The 22993-nt window shown below is 50.9% G+C and overlaps 1 protein-coding gene across 1 annotated transcript in view; it reads right to left on the reverse strand.

The window, feature by feature from the left end:
* The window catches only part of NOL4L (nucleolar protein 4 like), a 60759-nt gene that overhangs the window by 27359 nt on the left and 10407 nt on the right, over positions 1-22993 (reverse strand). The window contains exons 2-4 of the mRNA XM_041458348.1: positions 15506-15661; positions 11808-11919; positions 7308-7417 (exon numbers count right to left, since the gene is read on the reverse strand). Of these exons, the coding sequence (XP_041314282.1) occupies positions 7308-7417; positions 11808-11919; positions 15506-15661 (378 nt within the window). The remainder of the gene's footprint in view (positions 1-7307; positions 7418-11807; positions 11920-15505; positions 15662-22993) is intronic.

Here is a 22993-nt window from a genome sequence, read left to right on the forward strand (position 1 = left end):
TGCCTCTGAAAAGTAGGTTAAATAACAAACAGGACCTCCTGCATTGGGTCCTCCGTGACCATCAAACCCTGCTGAGGAATAAGCAGTGAAATGCGATTCTCTTGGGGGTGAGGCCAGGAAGGAAACGGGCAGGAGGGACTGAAGGAAGGCATGGCATGAGGGGCAGACACAGCTTTTATCCACACTGTACCTTATCTGCCATCCAGAGCAGAGTCAGGGAAAAAATGGAGGGTAAAGATTTGGGAAACTTCATTAAAGACCAGGTTCCTTGTGGGCTAAGGGCTGTATTCCCACTTCATCCTGATCACTCATTCCTTAGGAGCAGCAGTAGTTAGCATCTGGCATGAATAAAAGGGGTTTTCTCCTCCCAGGAGCCAAGACCAATAGAAGGAAAGGAAATACAGCTCTGTACTTCACAGGGTACACTAGTCACACAGGAGCAGGAAAGGAGTTTCTGTGGATAGAATTTTCTTCTATCCACAGAATGGGTGTTTGAAGGGACAGGGCCCTGACAGTCAAATATCCCCTAACATTCCTTTCCCTTGCCCAAATCCACAGCTCCAGCAGCGATCTCTGCACTGCTCTATACAGTGAGGACAACCCTCACAGCTTATCTCTTGGCCCCCCAAATCAGAATTGAGTAACTATACACAGAACCCCCACTAAACCCATTTTTGGCCATTCTCAAGCATTCCACACAATTCAGAATCCATCCTTGTGAGTAAAACTGACTCCTCAGCTCCTTCTGTGCACACACAACTCCTGGTGTGGGTCTGAGGGGTGTGTGCAAGCACACAAGGTGCAAACCTGCCTGCACAGGTTGAACAGCAGCAGAAACAAAAGCAAGCACACAATTCAAGGTTAAAAAGCTGAACCACACAGCTTCATCTTCTGTAATAACGGAAATCATTAATAACAGTTTGCACTCTCAAAGTAGTTGCCATCCAAGCTCTTGAAGAGCTTTATTAGTGAGCAAGACCTCAGAAGTCTCTCTAAGGTATTATCCCCTTTTTAAAGGGAGAAGGCAATTAAGAAACAGCCATTTGTGCGACTTGATCAAAGTCAGTGTACAGCACATCAGCACCTGAGCATGACGCAGAACAGCCCACCATGCACAGCTTTCCACAGGAACAGGACAGATCCAACTGGATCCATGAGATTACTCCATGGATGTTGCAATAATGTTTTCCTCACTCTGAGGCTGACATCTTTACTTTTTCCCCTGGAAATATTCCTCAGCCCCACTTTACAGGCCCTGAACCAAAGCCTTGTTTCCAGTTTTACTGGGAACAGCTGCTTTGATACTGGTTATCACACAAGGGAATGGGCAGCAGCTCTCCTTACCAAACACGGAATGTACTGGGAAGAAATGAGGAATTAAAGAGAGGTAGTGTGGCTTCTGGCCCTGCTTATTCAGTGTTCCCAGACACAAGCTCATGCTGCTTGGCTGTAGCAGGCTTCTGAGACCAGGTAACAGGCACCAGGATAGGTGTGTGTGGTGGAGAGTGATCAGTCCCAATTTCCCATGGGTGGATATGTGTGACAACTACAGCCCCACCAAAAGCCAGAAAAACTTCTAAACATTCCCCCAGCCACTGATCCAGGACCTTAGCTGAGTGGCACAACACCATAGGGAAGTGAAGAGAGAGTGGGGAAGGGACCACCGGTGCATGTGAATGGACTGGAGCTGTCACAAGGAGCAACTAAATACACCTGAGTACTTCAGGGGGGTGAATTGTCCCCAGCACCACTAGAAACAGGCAACACCACCTCCTTTCTTATAAGAAACAGCATGATTAGCCCCAAAACAGCAAAGAGTCAGAGCCCTGGCATCACTTCTCACTGGAAGACAAGAGCTACAGTGGTAGGACATACCCCAGCCAGCCCACGTCGGTCTCACACTGTTTGCTCACAGCACACGTCATTCTGAACAAACACAGAGCTCACCTGGAGCACTGGGAAAAGTACTGACACATCCACACAGTGGGAAATAAAAGCTGCCGAGTTTTTACTAGCTGGGAACGCCAGAGTTAATTCCCAGTAAAAAAAAAAAATAGCTGCCCTTCAGTGAAAGCCACCCATTCACACCAGGGTGAAACCAGGCTAAATGGATCGGTCATCTGACCTCCTGCATCTCATGAGCCTTTAGGCCAAGGATGAAAGTTTTGCTAAAGCATCTTTGCCCGTAAAGAACACTGGTGTGACAGCTGGACCTGGCTTTGCCTGGACTAACTCTGTCGTTAAGAGCAGATCCGAAGTTTCCCAGCAAAGCCGGCTCCGGCGGCAGAAGCTCTGTCCCCACTAGAGGGCTGTGCAGCCGAGCAGCGAGGAAATCTGTTCCTAACTCGGTGTCTCCCTGTGCCTACGGCCGGTGGTCCCTTCTGTGCCTAAGGGTGCGTTTGAGGAATTCCCTAGTGCTCAAAAATTGTCTTAAAAATTAGCAGCAGGAAACAATGATCTTCCCAAACCATGACAAAACCTCTTGAATGAGAACTATCTAGAGCTCAAGTCAAGTTGATCTAGAGGTATTTATGCCCCCTGAGATGTTTAACACCCTCTTTAATGGACTGGGAAGTACCTTATCATCCTCATGTGATGCAAACGCATCATCCCACTTCCTGTCAAGGACTGCCTGCCTCTGCCTTCCTCACCTCTGTGAACACACACAGCGTTTCTTCAGGATGCCTTCATGAAACACTCAGCTAAATCCAGGTCCCAGGGCTTGTCCAGCAGCTGCCAGCTCTGCCAAATTTGTTCCCGGTCTCTGGATTATGTGGAATGAGATGTCCGCAATTCTCACTACCAAACTTCCAGGCTGAAAATAAAAACCCAGTGTGCCTTCCTCTGCGGCTGCAGGCTCCCCTCCCTGCCTTCTGCACCCCCAGGACTGGCTGGAGATGGCTCCAAAGCAGAAGGAAGTGAGTGAGCTGCCAGGAGAAGATGCATCTTAGCTGCTCTCAGAGCCTCTGAGACACTGAAGTGAGCAAGCACAGTAATGGGTGGACCAGGGAAAAAGGAGGAGGAATTCACGTTGCCAACCAGCCTCTGGTCATGAGGCTCTGTGAGCTCTCAAATCCTGCAGAGGCTTGATCCTCACCAGCACCAGACAAGACCAGCTCCATGCACATCAGTGGGATTTAAGCCCCTGCACCCCCTTCCAGGATTATCCAGTTGTCTGAGCTAAAACATTGCTTGAAATAGTGCTCTGAAAACCACCTCACATCCACGCACCATCACACACTCCAGGCTTACAGGGAAATTACTGGATGGATGGGATGTGTGATGGTGCAGGACAAGGCTCTGTCCCTCTCAGACACTTACAAGTCAGTGCAGCAAAGCCATAGCAACAAGGAAAACACTCTTCTTATTTCCCATCCAAGAGCAGCTCCTGCCATTCACTGATTGTGTGACCTTCTGCCAGCAGCCACTGAAGCAATCTTTGAAAACGTTTCTGTATCATTTAAACCTGGTTACTTGGCCCTGGACTGTTCCTGCCAAGGTAGCAGCAACAACTCGAGCAGAGAGAGAGAGAGCCTGGCATTTCAGTGCTGAGATTTGTCCTCTTAAAATCTTTCTATTCCTCCTGTCACCAGTGGAAACCCTGCCCAACAGCAGCATAAAAAATAAATCCAAGGCTGAGGTTGAGTAACACAGAAAAGATTGTCTGAAAAATGACTGCAATAGAAAAACCAATCATTTAAAAATGTTAATATTTAGCATTTGAAAATGAGGTGGAAGGATCATTATAGATAAATATCAAATATCTTCTGTTCATTCCTTTTTGCTGCTAGATTGGGAAGGTCAGGAGTTCAGAGATGCTTTAATGCCTTGGTTGATACCATGAAATGGGGCTAATTCAGCACTTTGGAAAGGGTAAGGGGCCTGGTGAGAACTGGTAAAAAAATGGGGTAAAGGAAGATTCCCACCCCAGAAGAACCTGCATGTCCTACTGAACCCAGTAAAAGCAACACAGGTCTCTGCTGTTTTCCACTGTCCCAGAACAGATGTTCTGACTCCAAAAAATATATAGAAATATATTCAGTGGGAACGCTTCATTTTGTGAGTAACCACATAAAGAGCTTCTCTTCTGACAGTTTTTTGTCCCTAAGCAGGGATAAAATGCTTTCTTTAAGGTTCTTCTGGCTGTGCTTCCTTCTGGAGACACTGGTGCCCTAATACTGATGTGCTTAGCAGCACTAATAGATTACACTTACATGCACTATTTTTTTTTTCCCCTGAATAATGAAGTTAAAAGGCCACTTTGGCATAAATTCACCCATTGCTGCCCCAAGTGAAGTGAGTTTCTCCTGGTGCTGCTGCATACAAATAATTGCTTTTGGCCAAAGCCAAGGGAAACACGAGTCCATTGCTTAATTTATTTCTATTAACACCATCAAATGTTAGTGAGAGGGAGGCAGCAAAGTGGCACAATGGCAGCGCCCAGCGAGAGCAGCCTGCATATGCTGGTAGATAAAACCCTTGCAGGGGATATCTGCATAGGGCGAATTTTAAAAGCAGGTTATTTTCTACCTGTTTTGCATTTGCATGAAAGTCAGAATTATTTCTACTGTCTTTAGAGCGCTCTTTCAGATGGCAAACACCTGGAACTCCAAAAGCTGCAACACCTGAACTGTGCAACCCTAACCCTAACCCTGGGGGGAAGGGAGAGCAGCAGCCTGTGTCACACAGTCCCTGTTCCAAGGACCACACTCCACACAGACTTCCAGGTTCCTCCAGGAAAAAAGGATGGCACTGTTTTCTTTCCAGTGCAATGTATGAATAAATAGAATAAAATTAGCAGGGGAATGCTTGTGGAGGGAACTGCCCCCTGTTATTTGCATTATTACACACATTATCTTCAGGTAGCCTCAGCATTAGCAGCTCCAGGTCCAGCCACAGCTGCCTCAGGTGTGGCACTTGTTTTCATTCAAGTTACACCTGGGCAGGTTTAGGTTGAATCAGGAAAAATGTCTTCACCAAAGGGGTTGTCCAGCCCTGGAACAGGCTGCCCACCATCCTTGGAGGGATTTAAGCTATGTAAATGTGGCACTTGGGGACATGGTTTAGTGGTGGGCTTGGCAGTGCTGGGGGAATAGTTGGACTCAATGATCCTGAAGATCTTTTCAACTTAAATAATTATATTGACTCCCCAGGGGAAGCTGGGGAATGTCCAGTGTCAGAAGGGACTGCACTCAAATCCTGCTGGATTTTCCTCAGCAGGTCCATCCATCTGAATACTCTCCAGACTTTTGTCATGATGGAAAATTTCAATGCTTCAGAAGTCTGAGCAATAGGACTGATCCTTTTTTACTTTGCTCTCAGGAATCAGTTTCAGTAAAACAGTGAACAGCAATTTTTACTTCTTCCAAACAGGTTTTTCCCTTGGCTGCTACGGCTTGAAAAGCTTCGAAAGCTGCGCTGCAGCGTAACGACAGGAGCACAGGAGAAGGAAAACTTTAGAGGCAGAGAATAACATCAAACCATTTGATTTATGATCTAAACCAACAACTGCTGGTTGCCACAGCTGGTCCCTTTTTGTTCCCACATGACAAACGCTTCTATTCCAATCTCTGCAAGCTTCAGGAGTATTCATGTTAGCAGCACGTTGTATCGATCTAGTGACAGTTCCAGTGCAAACTGCTGCACCAAAATTCAGAGTACGAACTCTAAATTACCAACCAAAGTTCTCAAAACAAGCATCCCTAAGCAGGCAGCTCAAAAACTCAAGATCCACTACTGAAGCCTCCCAGCTTCTGGGTGGTTTACCTGGGAGTAAGATCAAACTGCAAGATCAGTTTGCTACCTGTATACACTGGATACAGGAGTTTAATGAAGCTTTGTAGCAACTTCCCTTAAGCAGCTTCAGAGCTGGAAGAGGAACTGGTTGAAAATGCATAAATGGCTACAAGTAAAACCACTCAATCCTCTGTATGCAGCAAACTTAACTTGAAGCAACCACCTCAAATGCTAGAAAGCACAGCCAGCTTTCATGGCCATGAGTCCCTGACCGTGGTGAAGAACAGGACTGCAGGGTCTGCCACGCCAATGCCCCCCTGCCAGGAGGGCAGAGACCCAGCAAACAGTGCACAACCCAAGGTGGCTGGAACATGTTGGCCTATTTGTCTAGAACTGGTCCCAAAGTAGCAATCAGATGGTACAAAGGGGCACATCCATCCACTCCATCTGCACAGCCCAGTTCAGCCCAGCTGCCCCCCAGACTGTCCACAGTTCTACTGCCTGACCCATCATGAACACAAAACCTGGCACATCAGCCTTCACCTTTCAAAACCTGAACCAAATCCTGAAACTCACTCAAGTGTCAAACAAGTGCAAAGGAAAAAGCTCTGAGACACAGAAGTGCTTCCCACCAGATGCCATTTTGTCCTCCAGCAAGAAGGTTTCACAACAGAAGTGATAGAGAAGCTTGGTATCCCTCCAGCAAACCCACACTTGGCACTTTACACCCTGGCAGTGATGCTCTAACCCACATCCCTTTAGGAAGCTGCTGGATAAAAGCCCCCAGCAATGGGAGCTCAGGCTCCCAGCAATGTTTTCCACCACAGCACCATGCAAACGCTGTCACATCTTGCCACTGGCAGCAATGTGTGAAATCAGGTTCAGGTTTCAGTGTGCTGGAAAGAAAACCCAGCACTGGCTTCCAGTGCAGATTGTGGGGAGCAAGTAAAACATACTTTTCTTTTTATAGACTGTTTCCATGGTGCACAGAGGTTCCCATAGCTAATTCTGCAGCTGCAGAACTTCAGAAAATTGCACAGCCTGGGTATAATCCTGTGGCAGGGTGCCCCATACATCCCCAAAGCAAAATCCAGTGGCTTAACAGTCACCAAACAACAGAGCCGTGTCCCACTCTGACGTGGGAGCGGAGCGGCTGCAGCTGAACCCCTCAAGTTGCTGAGCAGTTTAAGAGAGTCCCAGAGCAACCAAAGCCAGGTCTGGGCTTCAGGCCCCATCTGCTAAAGCTCCCAGACATCAGTGGGAGATAAACAAATTACTACTTGCCTTATTTATTTTTAAAACAATTTCTTAGAAGAACTGTATGTCTGAAGAACAAGGAGACTGTTATAACTTAATCAACCCCATCTCTGCCTCTCTCCACTGGCACAACTCTGAAGCAGCTCAGCTTCCAGGAGATCCAGGATGCACTGCCTCCAACGTGCTGTGCTGGTCAGAGCCTCACCAGCTCAGACAAACCAGCCATTCCCAAAAACATCCTCCTGGAATCAAGGTGCCCCTCCCCATTCTCCATTCAGCCCCTCGGCACGGGCAGATCCCGGCGTGTCACTCACCTGCTCCTGGGAATTCATCACCCGCAGCTTCATCTGCTTCAGGTAGGTCGAGGTGAGGGGCATGTTGTAGTCAATGATCCCAGAAACCAAGGAGGAAGGTGGCTCGCTCTCTGAAGAACAGAAGAAAAGCTTTATTTAGATGAGGGACCTGCAGGTATGTTCTTGTAACTCAGGGGTATTCAGGAGAACTTCAAATCCCTGGCAAGAGCCACCCGCTGAGAGAAGGTTCCTCTAAGAACATGACCCCACCAAGAACAGAATTACAGAACAGATGTTGTCTTGGGAAAAAAAATAAATAAAGAAAAAAAGCATTGCTGCCACCTGCGAAAAAAAACTACACATAATTTATAATTTTTCAGTGTCTCCCAAACTTGAGGAAGAAACTGAGTCTTGCTGAAGCCTCAGAAGTGCTTCCATGCACATGGGATTTGTGCAGGGGGTGATGAACAAGGATCTATTTGCAGCTTGCTTCAGCATTGCAAATTCTTGCCAATTTTGCTGGGATTCCCTCAGGTAGGAGTTAACATTAAGGCAACGTATTAAGTATCTCTATCTGGTGATGAAGATTATTTTTAACATCCTCATTAAAACACAAACTTAATTTTAGAGATCTTTAATTTAAATTGTTCCTGTTGATTCCTCTGGCTGCATCACATTGAGCTCTAGAGATGGCTCCAGGTTAGGACGCTCCTGCAAATCACTCTGTCTGGCCAGGCTGAGTCCCCACAAAGCAAATTCTCAGTGATTTCTCTTAATTTTCAAAGATTTTTCTGCTCTGCCACCACCGCTACAGATCCTGCAGGACACAGAACATGAAGGCTGCTGGAATGACCTTTTCTAACACTGAATTTCCAGGCTCACACAGTGGGTTTGTCCAGGAGGAAAGCTGCCATTGTCCACAGGGATGGCTGATGGCTACAAGCAAGATCTCTTTGCTCTCAGCACAGGCAGATGCAAGTCTGGAGAATTAACCCAGCCTTCCAGCACATGCTGAAGGGATGTGTGGTATCCACTGGACAGGGAGCTTAAGCAGCAATGAGGGAAGAAGGATTCCCAGGAGCTGAAGGTGAACTTATGGTGGGAGGTTTCCATTCCTGGTTCTGAATCTCCCTGGCTGGCTTGCATTTTCTGGGGTCACTGGTTTCACAAGCATGTGTGACAGAGTCCCTTGAGAAAGAGCCTTCACAAAATGTTTTACAGCACCTCAGAAAAGCCATCAACCCAATCCTAATGGGCCTGCTTCTCAGAAATGCTGAGTGCCAAAAAATCCTCTTGGAACTCAGCAGACATGAAGAAGCTTCACACCTCTGGAAACACCACATCTATCATGACTGCTTAAGAAATTACCTGACCCCAAAACTTCCTGTAATTGACTTAAACATCACAAAGGTCTTTGCAAATCTTCTCTATAAAGACATTGACTGGGTCCATGGAAATACAATGCTTTTTTTCTCAGGTTCATCTGGTCCATTCCTGGGCAGATAAGAGCATTCCTGCCTGTGGGTGCAGGGAAGGGTGGCTAGTGCCACTCAAGCCATCAACTTGCCCAAATATGAAGGTCCAAAGCCTTTAGGAGCCTTGTAAACTGATTCCTCCATCTTTTCTCATGGCTGTATGTCAGCAGTCTCTGTCACGCTTTGACCTACAGATTAGGAGCACTTATATGTCTCTATAACACCCAAAATAAACCTTTATTGTGCTGTGCAGGGATGCTGTGCTGTGATGAAAAGATGTTAAAATCCCAGTGCAAGGGGAGCTTTTCACAGGAACAAAACCTGCCACCTTCCCCAGCTGGCTGAGTCCCTAAGAGTTTGGGAAAGCATTTGCTCAGAGTAACACGGATAGAGCTGCTTTCTGCTGAAGCCCAGGCACGATGAGGTGAGTGTTTGGGATCTCTAAGGATGATAAGTTGCTCTCCTGCCATTCCCCACTCCACTGCTCAGCTCTGCAGAGATGAATGAAGCTGAACAGGAGCAGCTCAGCAACTTCAGACGGGGACGAAGAGGGAGGTAAGTGATCTTTTAGTGCTTAGATTCTGCCTGAAACCATTCTGATGTAAATTTGGAACAATCCCATTAGAGGCCACAAATTTAATGTGAATTTGTGCAACTGCACCACATAAGGGATTGAGCCCAAGAAACCAAACCCTTTTTTTTTTCCCCCCTTTTTCCTAAGTTATCTGGGAAAGAAAGAAAACCTTTGTTTTAAAAGGCCTGGGGGGCTCCACGGGAACAATCCTCACATCCTATGTCACAAGAGGAAGCTCCTGGAATCCTTTAGCTCATTTTGCAGTTATCTCTATCACATGCCCCACATGCTGGACACACAGATGGAACAGGCAGAAATGGTTTTGATCCTAGCTCCACATTTTTATCACTCCACCAGAATTACTCCTAGTTTAATAACACTGTAAAGAGATCCCAGTGAAGTCCAGTGACGTTCAAACTTTCCCACAAGCAAGACAATTTGCTTTTATGAATGATGTGGGTGCCCTGCAGGGTTTGATGTCAGATATGCTTAATTAGGGATTTTTGCGATCACAAATTAAATGTGTTCAGATTTCTTTCGCAGACAAGAATAGTAGAAAGAGATGGGAATTACTCAAATTTTGTCATCTTACTGAGTTAAACTTTACCTGTATGTGCTTCTATGTGTGTGTGCATGTGCATACACCTCAGTAATTCTTCTATGACCCCAGTGGTTTTTTTAGGTGATTTGCTCCTGATAAATTCCTGAATACATGTTAGTGAAATCAGACACCCTTCCCCGGGAAAAGTAACCTTATCTAATCTACTCAATGCATTTTCACATGTACTTAGTCACTATTTAGGTGATGTTCAGGCAGAGAAGCACTTCTGTCCTTTCATTCATGGTGGCTAAGACTTTTTACCTGTGAGATCCTTTGTATTCCTGATTGATTTATTTTTAAGAGAACTGCAAAGGGCAGAAGCTTTATGAAAATAATGAATAACTGATATCAATTTACAGATTTGTTCAGGACAGATGGATGGCAGCGTTGATCATGGTTCCCACAGCTAGGACCACAGCGGGGGGGATATCCAGAACCAGGGGTTCCCTGAGCTGCCTCTGAACTGGGATGGGTGTGAGTTGCTGGGAGAGGCACAGATGCAGGATGGTGGGTGGAAGCCCCTGAAGGAAAACCAGGTTGGACAGGGCTTTGAGCAACCTGATCTGATGGAAGGTGTCCCTGCCCTTGGCAAGAGGTTGGAATAAGATGGACTTTAAGGTTCCTTCCAAACCCCACCAGTCTGTGACGCTGTGAAGGAACAGCACCTGTGATGGACGCAGTGCAATCTGTGTGAAGGTCAAGCTTGCTCCCAGCAAGGCCAAAGGCCAAAACTTTTCTGGATGTAATTGGAAAGAGAGATCAGGCCCTTAGCTGACAGAGTGGGAAGTGCTGTGGTAATGGAGCTTCAACTAACAGAATTCACATGGAGCTATTTGGGAGAGTTTTTGAGAGTTTTTTTTAAAAAAATATAATGAGTACAAAGCATTTCAGTCACTACCTTTGGATAGATGGCACATAATCCACTTACACAAAACCTCTGGGATGTCCACAGCTCTGCTCCCAGCACTAAACAGTTGGCAATCAGTATTTAATACAAAAAATTCTCTATTGTTGGGCCTTTTGTTCCTTAAATTCTTCGTCCCTTCCTGATAAGAGCTGCCAAATGAGCCACTTTGCCTTGCCCCTTTTAAAACAGACCAACTCCCTGCAGTTTGCTTAGGTTTCTTTTAAAAGAAGCAATTTTAATGGCTGAAATCAACATCACTTTGCACTTGCTTTGCACTTGATAATGAAAGCAAGTTTGTAATTCAGAAAACAACCACAAAAACATTTAAACTGCTACTCTGGAAGAGAACCTGGTCCCATCTTCTTCCCACTCCTGCTCTCTCTTAGACCTAAGAAGCTGCAGATTGGATCTGTCCACAAAAGAACTACAAGGAGTCAACCACCTCAGTGGCCACACTAACTGTGTGTGTACACAGGCACGGTGTAACTGTGATTGCCAAAACACTTGCAATTATCCAACGCAGGATCACCTGCTTATCTATTAATTAAGTGTAAATTGCTTCTTTATCAGAAACTTCAGCTATTCAGACATATTCTGTGTCTTTCAATACAAAATTACCAGCTCCAGGGAAAAACTTAAGGTTATTTTTTTTACACATTGAGGTTTCCACCCTCACATGATCATGGGTTGATGGCAGCCGTATCTGTGGTATTTCTGACCCCTGTTTCGGGCAGCACTGGGGAAGCTCGGAAAGAAAGCCAGGCTGCTTCTGCTCACTAAGCTGAAAGAAGCAGGTTTAAGCAATTCCTTCAGCTTGGCTATAAAATGAAAAATATTCCAGCTTAGGAAAACCCTTAGGTGAGGATGTGTCTCCTGGGCAGGACAGTATCTGGCAGCTGTCGGTGGCACTGTGCTGGTGCAAAATGCAGAGTCAGCCCTGCTGGCAGAAGCCACTCGCCTTTACCTTTGGGCTCCAGGCCGTTGGAGTTGAAATGCATCCTCTTCTGGCACTCAGTGCAACTCATCAGGAACCTGGTCACAGCCTCTCTCGGGAGGAAAGCATAGGTCTCTGCAATCTGGGGAAACAACAGAGAGTTGTATGTCCTGGGAGAGGGAGAATGGGGTGGAGAGCACAGGGACCACGGGCACAACTCACAGCTACACATTGTCCCCTCCAGCCCTAAATCCCTCCCTCCAGAGCAGCTGTTGGTGGGGGAACACTTTGGGAGGGTAACTGGTGTGCCAGTGAGGCACCAAGACACAAATGAACAGACCTTTGGTGTCCCTGCACACCAACACCTTCCCAGAAACTCCTTCCCCTTCCCTCTTGGAGTCTGGGAAGAGCAAAGCTATGAACATGTAAGAATCAAATGTGAAAGTAAGGCCTCGTCAGCTCTGTTTGCATTGTTAATTACCATCACACCAGTAACCTGAAGAATCCATTAATCTTTTGTAAGGGCAGGTCACTTTTTCCCACAATGACAATCAATTACTGTTAATAATACTTTGCACTTCTGTGACATATTTTATCTAGGGAATTGAAAACATTTTTCCAAACAGTAATGAATTAAGTCTCCTGAACCTTTGTGGGATATGTATTTTACGGATGAGGAAAAGCTAAGGATAAATATTTAAAACTTGAATGCTTGGAGTTAAACACTAGATCCAGACCTAAGCACCCACAGAAGGTGTCTGGCAATCCCTGTTATTGTAATTAATTCCTGCCAGCAATAATTTTACAGTATTTCTAAAGATCAAGACTAAGTTATTTGGAGAAGGAATGAGTCAATTTCAATGTAGACTTCTTTAAGGCCATAAAAGACCACCAAATCTTGGAGTCTGACCTGTGCAGCACAAGTCACAAAACTTCACCCAGGTTCTCCTGCAGCCCAGTGGTCTCTGATTTGCCCAAAACATCATCCAGGAAGACATCTGGTCTTAATTGGAAGGCATTAAAAGGTGGAGAGCCCACCTCTTACTTTGGGCTGGCTCCTATGGTTAATCACCCATCCTGTTTGGTCTAAGTGACTTGTCCGAGCACGGCGGTTCCCAAACCAGGGGCCGTGACCCCCACAGGGGTCACAGCACTTACAAGTGGGGTCATAAAGCAGACAGAAATTCAATTGTTTGTGCCAGTCCTCGGGGCTGCAGCCCGGCAGAAGTGGGGCTCAGGACGGGAAGTGGGGCTGCAATCAGACACCTCGGGGTGACAGGGCTGAGCTGGGGGGACAGCCCAGGATGTCCTGATCCCCCTCCTCTGGCCGGTGGGCATCCTACCTGACATAGTTAACAATTCCTAAATTCTAAAAGTCCACATTAAATACAAAAATACCTAAATTCCACGCATTTTTCTGCGCTGAGGGGGTGCTGTTCTAGAAGCAGAGCAGCGGGGCAGGGGCAGAGGCTGTGCTGGATCATGGCTAAGGCAGCGCCTGCCCGGCTCTGCGGTGGGAGGGAGGGAGGGAGAGGGAGGGAGGGAGCCGCATCCCTCTCCACTGCGCGGCAGCAGAGCCCGGGCTTTCACACGCACAGAATGCCAGATGGGTGGAAAGTTCAGGCGGGGACCTTGTCCCAGCGCTCAAATGGAGGCTGCAGTGCCTGGTCCTCATGGGATTCTGCTCCCATTTAGCTGCAGCCCCAGCGAGCTCTGTTGTGGCCGAGCGGAAGCCAGCTCGGTCTTTGCCTCTGTGCGATATTTATCGATGCACGAGCACAAGGGATTCCCGCAGAAACGCTGAAAGGAGGGGTCTGGAAACTGCTGGTGGCAGCAGTGGTGTGGTGTCACAGGCAGGGAACTGTCCCCGCGTGCTGCCTGCCGGGCTCAGCCGTCTCCCTGTCTCTTTTGCTCCAGCAAGCCCAGTCTCTGCTGCAAATGTTCAGCTAATTTTAGTGATACAGTTGTTATTTCTCAGCTGATTTGATGCTCTGCAGAGCAGACAGCTTCCTTGATGAGTTATCTCCCATCCAAACTCCCTTTCTGATTGCCTCCCTCCGGAGGTCATGGACAAGGGCAAACTCTCCAGTGTCTCTAATCAGAAGTGGTGGGGAAAGGGAGCAGGGAGAAGGAGGCAGGGGACCCTGGAGCCTCCCAATTGGTCACCCAGCAGCGTCCCTTTGTGCACCCGTGCCAGGCGTGGCGTGTGCTCTGCACCATTTCACCTTCCAGCTCAGGCTACAAAGGCTCCGGGGAGCAAGGGCAGCAGGGAGGGCAGGAGCCAGGCTGGGCAGCCCAGCCAGCAGCGTCCTGCCAGGTCAGGAGGGGATACACGCTGCTAATGTGATGATCTCAGCTCAAGAGGGAGATGAGGGGTGGAGCGTGAAGCTCTCTGACTGCTGTGAGCAGGCCTGGGAAAACAGACGGATCCAGCCTGCTCCCCTGGGGCTGTGCAGGGCACAGATTAGTCCTCCAGAGAGATGAATTGAAGGAATTAGGGAAGGGTCGGAGTGGTCTGCTGGGGAAATGAGCAGAAAGTTTTTGAATTGTGGTCATGCTGGTGGGCTGCCCCCCCTGGACCATAGAAAGGTCATCACTTGCCCCCAGCCAGAGAGGGTCAGTGCGTGGCCCAGCCCCTGGCCCCACGCTGTGCTGCAGGGGCAGGACTGGAGTGCTCAGGGCAGAGAGCCATGCCATGAGCTCTGTGTGCAGAGCCCTGCTCCCTGGGGACTCCCACCACATGTAGGAGGCTGCAGGGCACGGGGTTGCCTCACCAGCACTGCCAGCACCACAGCATGGATGGAGCAGGGACACAGGCAGGCAGGGCAGACTCCAACCCTGTGCTGACTCTGGCAGAACCTCAGGCATCATCACAGAGATGAGGGCAGCCTGCAAAGACCTATCTGAGACACTGTATACACCAGAGAGATGAGCTGCCAGCAAACCACTCCTGTCTCTAAGCGACCTGGTCCTTAGGGCTGTGGGATTCAAAGGAGTAGCTTGGTCTTGGACAGTAAATTCAGCTCTTCTTGTAAAAGGAGAGCCCAAATGTTTGCATCGAAGGGCTGTGCAGAGTCAGGAGAAACAGCAAGCTCCCTGGAGAAGCACACTTCAAGCTAAATTATTCCTGACCTAACTAGAGTGGTGTTTCAGGGTGAATAGAGCTGGTTCTTGGCATCCACAGAACCAAGGAACTAAGACAAGACTTAGCTTGGTGTCTGCCTCCATTTTGTAACTGAGGAAACCCAGCATGGGCAGGAGAGGAGAGGAGAGAAAGGCCAGGGCCATGCCCCAGTCCTGCTGTCTGGCTGCTCCTGACCTTCAAGGCCCACATGAGACACTTCCCTTGGCTGAGGGAGACAGGGAGGCAGATGACCCAGAGCAAGCAAGGGACCTGACAAACATTCTCTCATCCATGGCTAATACTGAGGATTTCTCTTCCTTTTCCCTTCAGACATGCACAGTGTCTTTGTATGATTCCCCTGCTCTCTCCTCTCCCAGCAGCCGCGCTGTGCTGCCGCTGCAGCCCGGATTCCCGTCCCCAGCACAGCTGCTCTGCCTTTAAACCCCTCCTTCCTCACGCCTCCCCGCACAGGCACACTGGGCTCTGCCTCCCGCCAGTGCCTCTGCTCCTACCTGCCCTGTCATCCCCGTTCCCGAGGGACTCTCCCTCCCGCAGCCCCTCCGCTCCGGTGCCCGCCCTGCCCGGGGCACGGGGGGACTCTCACCGCTCGGTAGGTTTTCTTCTGCCCGGCATGTTTGGGTGCTTTGCCCGGCTCCGACGAGCTTTCCACATGCATCGAGTAGATGATGTCAAAGAAATCTTCCACCACAGCCACGCGTTTCAGAGAGATGCCCTCGGGCTCCGACAGTCCATCTGCCCCCTACAACAGTGCAGGCAAGTTGAGTTAGTGTCAGCGATGGGTGACAGGGGTGAGGAGATCGGCCCGGGGCTAATGTGGTTGGAGGGGGCAGAGTGGCTGTGCTCCAGCCTCGGGCTGCCTTGGGCACGGGGGATGTGGGGGATAAATTAAACATCGCTTCAGGGAGGATCCTGCTGTAGCCAGGGCAGTGGCGGCTGCTGCTGTCGTGCTGCTAAAGCTGGCAATGAAATTGGGCCAGGAATAAAAGCAAGGGAAGAGTCCAGAGTGGAGTCACAACTGATCAAGAAATTCAATTTCCGTAATGTGGGATGGTTTTGCTAGGTGGGGAACAGGCGGGGGAAGCTCTTTGGACCTGCACATGGTGCTAAACCATCCTGGGAAGCCCTGAGATGCGAGGTACTCTTGCTGGCTGCAGTCCCTGTGGACATGGATCAGCCAGCAGGACAAGGTTTCACTGTGATGCCAGGATACAGCCCCTAAAGGAAGGAGCCAGCATCCCCTCCTTCCCTGCACTGACCTTTCCAAGGCTCCCTCCCTCTCACAGACGCAGAGCAGCTGAGCGCTGGCAGCAGCAGCACAGCTCTTTGTGTGTTCGGATGTGCTGGAGAGCAGGAGGCAGTAATTCTGCCACACGACAGTGGTGACAGACTGATGGGAGTGGGAAGTGTGGGGAGCAGTGCTCCTCCGAGCTGACTGGCACCAACGGTGTCAGCTCACACTGGCAGGGTATGCTGTGGGAAGGGGAGGCAGCCTCTGGGACCCGGCAGCTGCCATCAGCACTTGGCACAAAGCACCAGGGCAGGAAGGGCTACTGGGAGGTGGTCAGTGGCTAGTGTAATGGCAGGGGGACTGAGAAAGAGACAGGCTTAGGGAGATCACTTAGCTTGCTCCTTGAAAAAATGCTATTTTTGCATAGACAAAAAAAAAATTAAATATTATATCGATATATATGTCTGTATGTATGTATATGTGTATATATTCCATCCCTTTAAGGGCTGCTTTCCAAAAGGAATGCATGGATGTTGTCCAGTGGGTACCTACCAGGCTGCTAAGCAGCAACCTGCACATCTAAATTACCTGCAAACTACCTTTTTCACGTGCATTCACACATCCCTGAGGGCAGGCAGAAGCTGGCAGGGAGCTGTGGGCAGGGTCTGGCGGGGAACAGCCAGCCTCCTAACCTGCATTTGTGCTGTCCTTGGCTGGGCTCTGTGTATCTTACACAGTCTATAGATTGAATAAATGCTGTTCTTTAAGCCACCAGTGAAAGGCTTCTCAAAAATCAATCACTTAGTGGGCCCACCTTCTGCTAAAGCTACCCAACATCTCCGAGGAGCAGTCATTTAATGTACAGCTCTGCCTATTAGAGTTGGCTCCTCACCCCAATTTCGGAACAGAGACTGCCTGTCCTGGGCACAGGCTGCAGCGGGACGGTGGCTGAGCTCACCCGGGACACGGGCACGAGGATTTTCCAACAGAAACCACCTCTCCCCTCCCCGGAGAGCCCCAAGCCGGGTCTGAAGGTGGCTGTAACAAAGAGAATATTGAGAGCGAACACAAGGGGCAGGGTGGCAGGGCTGCGTGGAGGGGGTCGGGAAACTTCGCCCCAGGGAGTGTCTTTGAGGAATATAGATCTAATTTCTTCTGTCACCGTTCAGAGAGTTTCAGTTTAATCGAGGGCATGGGTATTCCCCTGCCAAGGAGGAGCGGGCATTAGGAGGCTTCCTACTGACCAATAATCCTCAGAGCAGGGTTGAAATGAGGATAATTACAGAAACAGGACAAAGGAAAATGCAGCAGGGGAAAAGCACAGTCAGATCTAACAAGCAGAGCCCTCAAAATTAAGGCTGTAACCAACCCTGTATGCAAATCATTGTTTCCAACCAGCTAATATCCTCCTCCCTGCACGGCCAGCAGGTCCCTGTTTCCTCCCCGGTTTCAGAAGGAATGCAGTGAAGGTAACCTCAGGGTCTGGGCATTGCTACAGCCTCCCTGCACACCCAGCAGCGCTCTCCTCTCCACCCCGGCTGGATGCCGGATGCCGGAGCTGCCTCCTCAGCATCCCACTCCCTGCAGCGATCCTCCCCTGACTCCTTGCAGCGCTCCTCCATCCCCTCCTCAGCCTTGTGACTGCTCTCCCCGTGATTATTTAGCTTTGGGAAGCAGGTGAGATGCAAGCAGTATCAAAGCCACTGGGTATAAGAAGCTGTATCAAGTCAGTGCCTCCAGGATTAGGGAGGTTTATATCTGGCAATATATCCAAATGTTGACCTAGGATTTAAGAGGACACGTGTGCTGTAAAGTACCTCTCCGAGGGGCCCACGCCCCTCGGGTTCCTCCTTCCACACCCAGCATTGCTCACCAGTATTCAAGGCATGAGTCAGAGCCCATAATATCTCAGAAAGGCTTAAAACCCCTCAGGTTTAAATAGCAATAAAAATTCTGTTGGGAAGCAGAATGGGAAGAAGGGATGCTTTTACCCTGTCCTGGTGTTGGGGCTTTATTAGAAGGCACCTGCCCCCGCAGGGAGTAAAATATTTCAGGAGCAAAGCTCAGCTCTGACAGAAGTGCTTGGAAGCGGGTGGCATTTCAGGTGCTGAGGAGTCCCTTTACCACCTTCCAGCCATCCTCCTTTTCCCTATATTTGCCCAACACGGCTCTGTCTCTCCCCATGCCCAGTCTCTCCTTCTCTCTGTGTACAGTGCCCCACAGTTCTCACCCCCCCTCTTCTCTCATCGTCCCCACCTTCCCAGAGCTGTGAGCACTCTCAGCTCCTCTCCTCCATCAGGTCTTTTTCCTCCCCAGTGTCTTTTGTCTTCCCCACCTCCTCTAGCTCCACATCTCTGAGCACCCGCACCCCCGGGACCCCTCTCCTGGGCCTCGCTGCCCCTGCCCCTCCTCCGTCCCTGCTCCATCCCGCCGACCCCGGCCACCTCCAGCACCGGCGGATCAGCGCCGGGAGCCGCCTCTGCGGGTCGAGGTCGCCTCCCGTGCCCGGCCCCGGGCGGCGACAGCCATTTCAGGCAGCGCTGTCCCGGGTGCGCCACGGGCCGGGCAGCGCTTCCCAGGGCCAGGGCCCGGCCATGGCGCTGGCAGCGCCGAGCCCCGGCACCTTTGTTCTCGGCAGCCGCCCCGGTCACGCTCGGCCCCCGCCCGGCCCGGGACGGGGGCGGTGCGGCGGGAGGGGACGGGGAGCGCCCGGGCAGCCCCGAGCGGCGGCGCGGGGTGACATCTGCCGCGGCGGGGAGGGAGGGAGGGAGGCAGGGCCGGGCCAGCCCCCCCGCCCGGGCCGGGCTGGGGCCCGCCGGCAGGTAGCGGGTAACCACGGCAACCGGCGGTAATCCGCTCCCCCGGGCCCGCCGCCGCCGCCCCGCGCCCGCTGCCCTCGCGCCCCGCCCGGCGCGGACCGGCCCGGGGCAGGCACCGGTGGCGGCGGGGCCACTGAGGCCGGTCCCGACCTCGCCGAGCCTGGGACGGGCGGACAGGGGCAGGGGCAGGGGCAGGGGCGGGTTCTCACCACCCCCAGGCACCGCCATCCCGCCGGAGCCCTGCTCAGTTCTCGAGCCCCACTGCAGCCCTGCCGCGCTCCCACAGCCCCGCCACACCCCCGCATGGGCCTGCCCCGGCTCCCGCAGCCCTGTCAGGCTCCCACACGGACCTGCCACGGCTCCCTCAGGGACCTGCCCTGGCTCCAGCAGCCCTGTCAGGCTCCCACACGGACCTGCCCTGGCTCCCCCATGGACCTGGCATGTTCCCACATGGACCTGCCTTGCTCCCACACGGACCTGCCTTGTTCCCACATGGACCTGCTGTGGTTCCCACACAGACCTGCCATGGCTCCCACAGTCCTGCCATGGCTCCCACAGCTCTGCCATGCTCCCACACAGCCCTGCCATCGCTCCTACACAGCCCGGTCCTTCTTGGAGCCTGGCAGCAGCACCCACACCTCTCCATGACCAGTGTTCTCCACCCACCCAGCTCCCTGTGCTCCCAGCATCCTGCTGTGTCTCCACCAGCCCCTGTGGCCATTCCTCAGCAGCCTGGCCTGGGTGTGAAAACTGCCATAATGGGAGATTTTCACAGCCAAACTGTAGCACTGACGAGCTAGCCCTGTTTTCTGTGGGGCAGCAGATCCACGGCCAGCAGCTGCCACCTGATCCAGTCTGTGCTGCCCGTGGTGACCTCCACCCCAAGCCCCAGCGACCTGCCACCACCCCAGTGAAACCAGACTCCCAACCCAGGCAGCTCCAGGGAGGCCAAGGGATGACAGCAGGCTTCATGCACAGGACTTCTCAACCCTGCAAGCCCTTCCCCAACTTGGACTTGGGTTTGGGAGAATCTGGGAGCATTTAAACAGCTCTCCAAAGCCAGCATGCTCCCAGCTCCTCTTCAGGCTGACTGGGGTAGACACTGCCAGAACTAGAAACTGCCTATTCTGGGCTCAGCAGCATGAGGGTCTTGGCTCTGCCCTTGCACTGGCTGGCAGGGCAATATCTGCCTTCTCCAGTGGGACTGGCAGTTCTCCTGGGGCCCAGGAAGCTTCACTCTGCAGGCTCTGCAGGGAAGCATCCCTTCTCCAGGGGGGTTATGCTGGAGGGACATCAGACTGGGACTGCTGGAGTGGGATGGGAGGGAGTGCCGACTGCTTCCCCATCTGCTGTGCGCAACGGCAGATAAAACACTGCCCCGGCCCTCGCGCCAGGGCCGATACCAGCCGAATTCAGCTTCCTGTGAGTCAAAAGCCGCTTCCTGCCAGCAGAGCCCTGCCTGATAATGGCTGTGTTCTGCTCTCTGCCCGGGAGCAGACCCTCTGCCCTCGCCTCTCCTTGCACTTCCCACATGAAAGCGTTCCCCTCTGTATCTCCCAACCACAGCATCTCCCCGCCCCAGTGCAGAGGCGCACGTTAAACTAATTTCCTGCTGCTGGCTGGAAGGGCCACTGTCACCCTCATCCCTGGGACAGCTGAGCTGGATGTTTGGGGCCAGCCGTATCGAGCTGTCCCTCAAGGTCACCTCCTTTGTACACAGAGACAGGCCACGTCGCTCGCTGTGCCTGTGCTCCAGCTGCTGCTGCCTGTGGGACACAGCCACTGTCCCCAGCCAGGTCAGGATCAGAGCTCTCCTGTCCCCTGCTGGAGTCCCCCATGGCATAACCATGGGTTCCCCAGCTGACACCAGCAGCAGTGCCGTTCCTGTGGCACTCACCCATCCCTCACCCTTTCTTCCAGCCCTGGGTGGTTCCTTGTGCTGCACAAAGGAGGATCCCTTTTTTGAGACGAGCAAAGGTGGGGTTTGGGTTTTATCTGGGCACTCTGCTGCTCTTTCCTCTTTGAAGTGTCTTTCTAATTTTCTACAAGTTATATTTTGTTCTAAGGGAATTTTTGGTCTTCTGACAAAAATGCTCAGCTGGATCAGGGAGAGAATGTGTACAGGACAAAGCAATTGGTACCTACTGGGATCAGAAACTGTGACGTAAGGATGGGATGTAATCCTGCCATGACGCCAGAGACTTCCTATCAAATACTCCAGAGATCATAGAAACATGGAATGGTTTGGATTAGAAGGGACCTTAAAAACCATCTAGTTTCAACCTCTCTGCCATGGTCAGGGACACCTTCTACTAGACCAGATTTCTCCAAGTCCCATCTAACCTGGCCTTGAACACTTCCAGGGATGGGGCAGCCACAACTTCTCTAGATAGCCTGCGCCAGTATCTCACCACCCTCACAGGGAAGAATTTCCTCTGAACACCAAGATTCCTCAAGTCCACCTCCCTGGGCAGCCCATGGCCCTCCAGTCAGGGAGAGAATGTGTACAGGACAAAGCAATTGGTACCTACTGGGATCAGAAACTGTGACGTAAGGATGGGATGTAATCCTGCCATGACGCCAGAGACTTCCTATCAAATACTCCAGAGATCATAGAAACATGGAATGGTTTGGATTAGAAGGGACCTTAAAAACCATCTAGTTTCAACCTCTCTGCCATGGTCAGGGACACCTTCTACTAGACCAGATTTCTCCAAGTCCCATCTAACCTGGCCTTGAACACTTCCAGGGATGGGGCAGCCACAACTTCTCTAGATAGCCTGCGCCAGTATCTCACCACCCTCACAGGGAAGAATTTCCTCTGAACACCAAGATTCCTCAAGTCCACCTCCCTGGGCAGCCCATGGCCCCCCAGTGACCACCTGTGCTGGCACTGTGGCCACCACCAGCGCCCAGCCCACCGCCCACAGCCCATCTCTGCAGCTACTCCTCCTGCACAGGCTTCAGCACCAAAACAGACGTTTTATTTCAATATGGACTCTTACAACTTTTGATCAAGAAACTGTTCTTGGTACTTCTCATCTCTGGGAAGTCAGCCCTTGATTGGCTTCTATATTTAGACTTCTCCAGGGCTTTAGGAAGTTCACTCCTCATGGTATTTAGGTGTAGGATGAAAGCAGCTTTTGCGGGGGATATGTTAAACCACAGCAGGCTCCCTCTGCTAATGCTGCGAGGAGAAAGAGGAGCTAGATTCCTCGAACTTCCCTCTTCCTCTTGCCCCTCATGCCAGGGGCACAGAGCGTGTCTTAGAAATAGGCACCAGGAAGATACTGGGCTGAAAACAGTATCAGCTGTATTGCTCATAATAAAAGAACCCACAAGAAGATGATGGGAAATGCTCTGACTGACAGATTTTGCTCTTTTTTTCTCCTGGAAATATTTTGCTAGGAAATTTTTCTGATCATTTCTGGTTTAAAAATGGGAGAAAAGCAGTTGTTAAAATGCTGATGGTGCTTCCCCGTGCTGAGCATTTTGTGTTGTGTCTTGTTGCACCAAGCAAACACGAAGCCCCATCCTGCACTTAGAGCTCCTGCAGTGAAAACAGCCCCAGCCCTCCTGAGCAGCTGAGCATCCCTCTGGCCCAAGAGGGCTCATTTCTCCTGGGGAAACTGAGGCACGGGAAGAAATAATTTTCCCAATACTCTGTACTGACTCAGACCAAGACTGGGGGCATTCACATTGTTTCTCTAGCCAGAACTGTACACAATACTTTTTTTTCCTCCCAAAGTAAATACTTCCTCATGAGGGGAGCCGGGTGCTTTATTTTTAGCTGGCAAACACAGCTGAGGTGTGTGTCTTTCACAGGGCACAGGCGCCTCCTCAGAGCGAGCTGCTCTTTCAGCCGCTGCAGCTGAGCCTTGGGGATGGGTCCAGGCCTTTGCTCTGACCTCGGCTTATTCCTCTCCTGGCTCCCAGGCCTGGGAATGAAAACAGAGCAGCCTGGGAGGGGCAAGCCTGGAAATGGCAGCCCTGCCTCCAGCTGTGGAGAGGGCCAGGTGCAGGG

Source organism: Pyrgilauda ruficollis, unplaced genomic scaffold (assembly GCF_017590135.1).
Source record: "Pyrgilauda ruficollis isolate IOZ18807 unplaced genomic scaffold, ASM1759013v1 scaffold127, whole genome shotgun sequence".
Taxonomy (NCBI): domain Eukaryota; kingdom Metazoa; phylum Chordata; class Aves; order Passeriformes; family Passeridae; genus Pyrgilauda; species Pyrgilauda ruficollis.